A 5213-nucleotide genomic window follows, 5' to 3' on the forward strand; every position below is an offset into this window, starting at 1 on the left:
CATATATATATATATATATATATATATATATATATATATATACAATTTATTTAGTCACCAAAAAAATTATCCCAAAACTCAGAGTTATACTACAAAATCAATATATACACCCATTGAACAATTGCTTTATTGTTTACAATTAATGTTTTCTCTTTTTCATTATCTCTATTAGTTATTACTCTTATTTTTTTCTCATTTTGTTTTAGAAAAAGCAATATGTGACAGAAATTTGAATAAAAATTAGCACTGAGGAGAGGAATAGCTGGGTCAAATGGTGGTTCCATTCCCAGTTTTCCAAGGAATCTCCATACTGCTTTCCATATTGGCTGCACCAATTTGCAGTCCCACCAGCAATGTACAAGTGTGCCTTTTCCCCCACACAATTCACAATAGATAAACTGTGGAACCAACCTAGATGCCCTTCAGTAGATGAATGAATTTTAAAATGTGGCATACATACACAATAAAATATTACTCAGCAATAACAGAGAATAAAATCATGGCATTTGCAGGTTAATGGATGGAGATGGAGAAGATAATAAATACTAAGTGAAGTTAGCCAATCCCCAAACAACAAATGCCAAATGTTTTCTCTGATATAAGGACTCTGACTTATAGTGGGGTAGGGAGCGGGGGCATGGGAGGAATAGACAAACTCTAGATAGGGAAGAGGTGTGGGAGGGGAAAGGAGGAGGCAGAGAGTTAGCAATGATAGTGGAATGTGGTGGACATCATTGGTGTGAACATACTTTATATACAAACAGAGATATGAAAAATTGTGCTCTGTATATGTAATAAGAATTGTAATGCATTCCACTGTCATGTAGTTAAAAAATAAAATTTAAAAAATTAGCACTGAGAAGAAAATGAACACATCCACAATTCCACCATCCAGACCAAGACTCTTTCTGCTTATCATTTAACAGCTAAATTAACTGCTCCTATTCCTCACTGCTTACACTCCTTTCTTAGTTTTCTACAAGAAATGCCCAATGACTTAATCCCTTCTCAGAGAGCTTTCCTTCCTAACTCTGCACAACGATGACTGTTACTTTATTTATACTCCCTTCAGCATGTTTATATTAGTCTTCAAAAACTATTATTACTATCACGCTTGTTTTGGCTTTTGTTTTATTCCAAGACAGAATAGAAGCTCCTTAAAGAGCTGTTTCTGTTGTATCCATTAAAAGACCTAGTTCCTCCCTCTTCCCCAATACCACATAATAGTGTAGTAGTGAGAATCAAAGTCAGAAAACTCAGATGATTAATCAGAAAATAGGACAAAGTATAATTTTATTTTTTATTATATTTACATATAACTCCCACATATATAGTATGTAAAGTGAATTAAATCTCAATTAATATAGTCATTTACCCTTTTTTCCCACAGAATAATCTCTTCATAACTATGTCCCAAATTTGTCTTGTCCTTTAAAACAAAACCAACCTTAATTGTCCTCTTTAAATATATGGAACCACATTCTAAATACAGTATTTTAGTACTGATTAAGTTGGATTTTTTAAAAATGAGGAGTGCACAGTGTTTTATAACTTATAGTTTTCTTTAACTAACTGCTCTGATAGTGTTATATACTAGTTAAAATAAGGAGAAAATGATTTCTTGTCTCTAATAATTTTAAGAGGATGCTGTTAAAATGATAATTTAAATCTATTTTTATTGACACAGAGGAAGTTGATGATATAGCAGAGTGTGAAAACCATGTACTTACAATCCCTTTACAACACGTGGGTATGATAAGGCACTTACATTGGTGTGTGGACAGATGTCATCTAAATATTAAGAGTGGTTATAGGTAGTAGACTTGCAGATGATTGTAACTTCATTCTTTATACTCTTTGAAATGATAAAAATATTTATAGTGAGTTTGTCCATGCTATGGGGGAAAGAAGTTTGAATTTCAACTATACAAATTAAGATTATTTCTTTAAAATGTACATATACTTGAAATATTTCTTAATTTAAAACAGACTTTTTGAAGAAAAATAGAGTATAACTGGTACATAAATAGAAAAAAACTGAAGATAATAAATTAGATTGGCTAAAACTGTGTGATGATTTTTATTTTCTTCACTTTTTATCTGCATGTTCATGATCTTTCACAGTGAACACATTTTGCTTTTTGAAAAGTTCTTATAGCTAAATTTGTGGACTTTGTAAAGTGCAGAACTTTTATTTAAAGGAAGAATGTTTAAACTTTTCATGTCAAAGTTTCCTAGGAAGTTTTCCTGATCACTCCAGATAAATTGCCAAGTATCTCCTAACACAATTTTAAAAACTACTTAACATGAATGAAAATTCTTCTTGTAATTATTTTTATTATAGTTTCTTCAATCTCGTATTAAAGGGACACAATTTAATTTTTAATGGCTCTAATATTTAATTCATATTCTTATATAATAATCAAAATCCTTGAAGAATAATACTGGTATTGATCCAATATGGAAAAGACAGAAAGATTACAAGGGAAACTGTGGCCTCCCTATCAATCACCAAGGAGATGAACAGCTAAAGTATCAAAAGTCATGTGGCTTCTACATCTTCAAGGAGTCCACATACGCACTGTACTTTGAGGGACAGCCAACATTACACCAAAATGTTCTCCTTTTTTCTAATAAAAATGCCCTCTTCTTTATTGAAGTCCATTTCATCCTCTATGAGCAAGAAATTTAGCCTGCACTTTCTTGAGTAAACACTTTTGAGTGGGTTACAGTGTTACACACCTGTGATCCCAGAAGCTCAGAAGGCTGAGGAAGGAGGATTGCAAATTCAAAGCCAGCCTCAGCAATGGCAAGATGCTAAGCAACTCAGTGAGACCCTATCTCTAAATAAAATACAAAATAGGGCTGGGGATGTGGCTCAGTAGTTGAGTGCCCCTGAGTTTAATCCTTGAAAAACTTTTTTTTAAATTTTTTAATTTTTTTATTGGTTATTCAAAACATTACAAAACTCTTGACATATCATATTTCATACATTCGATTCAAGTGGGTTATGAACTCCCATTTTTACCCCAAATACAGATTGCAGAATCACATCGATTACACATCCACATTTTTACATAATGCCATATTAGTAACTGTTGTATTCTGCTACCTTTCCTATCCTCTACTATCCCCCCTCCCCTCCCCTCCCATCTTCTCTCTCTACCCCATCTGTTGTAATTTAATTCTTTCCCTTGCTTTTTTTTGTTTCCCTTGTTTGTTTTTTTCCTTGAAAAACTTTGACATACTTGAAAATGGAAATTTTCCTCCTTACTTTACTTATTTTCCTTAAAAGCTGATTTTGAAATCTTTTTTTTTGCCACTAACCACTGACTTAGAAGCAACCTGCAAGTCCCTAGAAGCTTCCGCTTGTTTCCTGTATACCTCAATAGAAGATCCATCCTCCATCCTTATGTGAGGAACTTTTCCTTCTGAAATGTTGCACCGACTCCACTGTTGTTGACATGGTTTTCTTTCTACATTTGAGGTTCTGGAGGTCTAGAACCAAAAAGGAATTTTGAAAAATAACTTTAAGATACAATATTCTTGTTGATAACGAACTCTAATTTAAATAATCCAATATTCTCTGAATTAAGATAACATAGTAATAACTCACTCAGAGACACCTACATGGCCATAACTATATAATTCAAGTAGTAAATAGTAGTTGATGGGGAAAATGTGAAACAGGTTCAATTTGGGGGAGTGAGAACATGACTTTTCTTAAATTTAACTGCTTTCTGTCTCAAAAATTGTACTGTATCAACTATACTCTTCTATACTGCCTCTTCTTTATGTGGATAAATATAGACAAATCAGTTCAACTGGGTATCTATAGATTGTTTGTAACTAATGCAAACTGATTTTTGTAAAGTATATTTGAAATTCCAGTTAGAAAACCAGAAATTTCCTTAAATAATAAACCATAATCACACTTTATTTAAACATAGACATAAGTCTCATTCTGCATCAGTGGAAGAAAATGCTCAAAAATTCAGATTTGATTCAATTTGAAAAATCAATCCTTATAAGCCATTTGTTTAAAGGGCTGGAAAGACATTGCTAATTGTTGTGGATCCTGAAAAATAATTAATTTGGGTATTAGTTGGAAATATCATAAAACATACAATTAACCAACTTTGCTCACCTCTTCTGTAAGAAATGTTTCTTTTTAAAATATTTTAGTTGGACCTTTATCTTTATTTATTTATATGAGGTGCTGAGAATCGAACCTAATGCCTCACATATGGAGGCAAGTGCTCTACCACTGAGCTACAATCCCAGCCCAGAAATGTTTCTTTTATGGTTAAGAAGGAAATTAATTACCTGACAAGGGCTCATGAGAGGGAATTAAGAAAGGGATTAAATAATGGGATGTTAACTTATAATAAGATGTAGAATCCTTGATATTTACCAAATCTTTCCCAGAAGGTTCTCTGCTGATACTTTTTTCTTTTTTTCTCTCTGCTGAAACTACGATTTCTGAACTGGCAATGCTTGATGTCTGTGACATTTCTACCACCAAAACTGGAGAATAGTTTGATGTGCAAGAACATAATCTAAGTCCATTATTCTGCAGGGTAGATGAACAGTGGGGGCATTGTCTAGATATTTTATTCAAGTCACTATCAGCCATTTGTTTAGCTCTGCAACAAAAATAACTTGAAAGATGTTTACACTTTTTTAGGAAGAGAATAATCAAAAAGGATATGGTAGGTTGAAGGTGAAAACTGCAATTTCCAATTGGTAAGGTCCTTAGGTTAATGATGTACTAGATTTATATTCACACATGAGATCTGCAGAAAGAAAAAAAAATCATTTAGGAAATTCCTATCCCACAATCCTCCTAGAGATTATAGAAAAACTAGCACCAAAAGCATCTCTTACCACAGGAAAAGTTAATGTCAACAACAAAATTGGACTACAAGGATGCTGAAAAACATGTTCTAAAACAGTGTTTTAATCATAGAATTTGCAGGGAAATGGATGGCATTAGAGCAGATTATGCTAAGTGAAGTTAGCCAATCCCTAAAAAACAAATGCCAAATGTCTTCTTTGATATAAGGAGTGTAACTAAGAACAGAGTAGGGACGAAGAGCATGAGAAGAAGATTAACATTAAACTGGGATGAGAGGTGGGAGGGAAAGGGAGAGAGAAGGGAAATTGCATGGAAATGGAAGGAGACCCTCAGGGTTATACAAAATTTCATACAA

The 5213-nt window shown here is 33.0% G+C and overlaps 1 protein-coding gene across 2 annotated transcripts; it reads right to left on the reverse strand.

The window, feature by feature from the left end:
- Positions 1–794: 794 nt before the first annotated feature.
- LOC125614720 (serine/threonine-protein kinase 33-like) lies at positions 795–5014 on the reverse strand. Of its 2 annotated transcripts, XM_048797637.1 has the most exons (3): positions 4415–5013; positions 3385–3498; positions 795–1855 (listed from the first exon to the last, which is right to left on the reverse strand). In XM_048797637.1, the coding sequence occupies exons 1-3, from the start codon at positions 4634–4636 to the stop codon at positions 1799–1801; spliced, it is 393 nt and encodes a 130-aa protein (XP_048653594.1). In that variant the 5' UTR covers positions 4637–5013; the 3' UTR covers positions 795–1798. The 2 variants fall into 2 exon arrangements, with proteins under 2 accessions (XP_048653594.1, XP_048653593.1); XM_048797636.1 differs by lacking the exon at positions 795–1855 and having other exon boundaries at positions 3237–3498; positions 4415–5014.
- Between the last annotated feature and the right edge of the window lie 199 nt (positions 5015–5213).

This window comes from Marmota marmota, unplaced genomic scaffold (assembly GCF_001458135.2).
Source record: "Marmota marmota marmota unplaced genomic scaffold, marMar, whole genome shotgun sequence".
NCBI classification, from domain to species: Eukaryota; Metazoa; Chordata; class Mammalia; order Rodentia; family Sciuridae; genus Marmota; species Marmota marmota.

What these genes read in the sequence shown, in the direction of transcription:
- LOC125614720 (XM_048797636.1), bottom strand. Translation starts at nt 4,636, where the DNA reads ATGGCTGATAGTGACTTGAATAAAATATCTAGACAATGCCCCCACTGT. An exon ending in AACCTTCTGGGAAAGATTTG is followed by an intron (nt 3,499 to 4,414) that starts GTAAATATCAAG and finishes TTTTGGTTCTAG; the next exon opens with ACCTCCAGAACCTCAAATGT.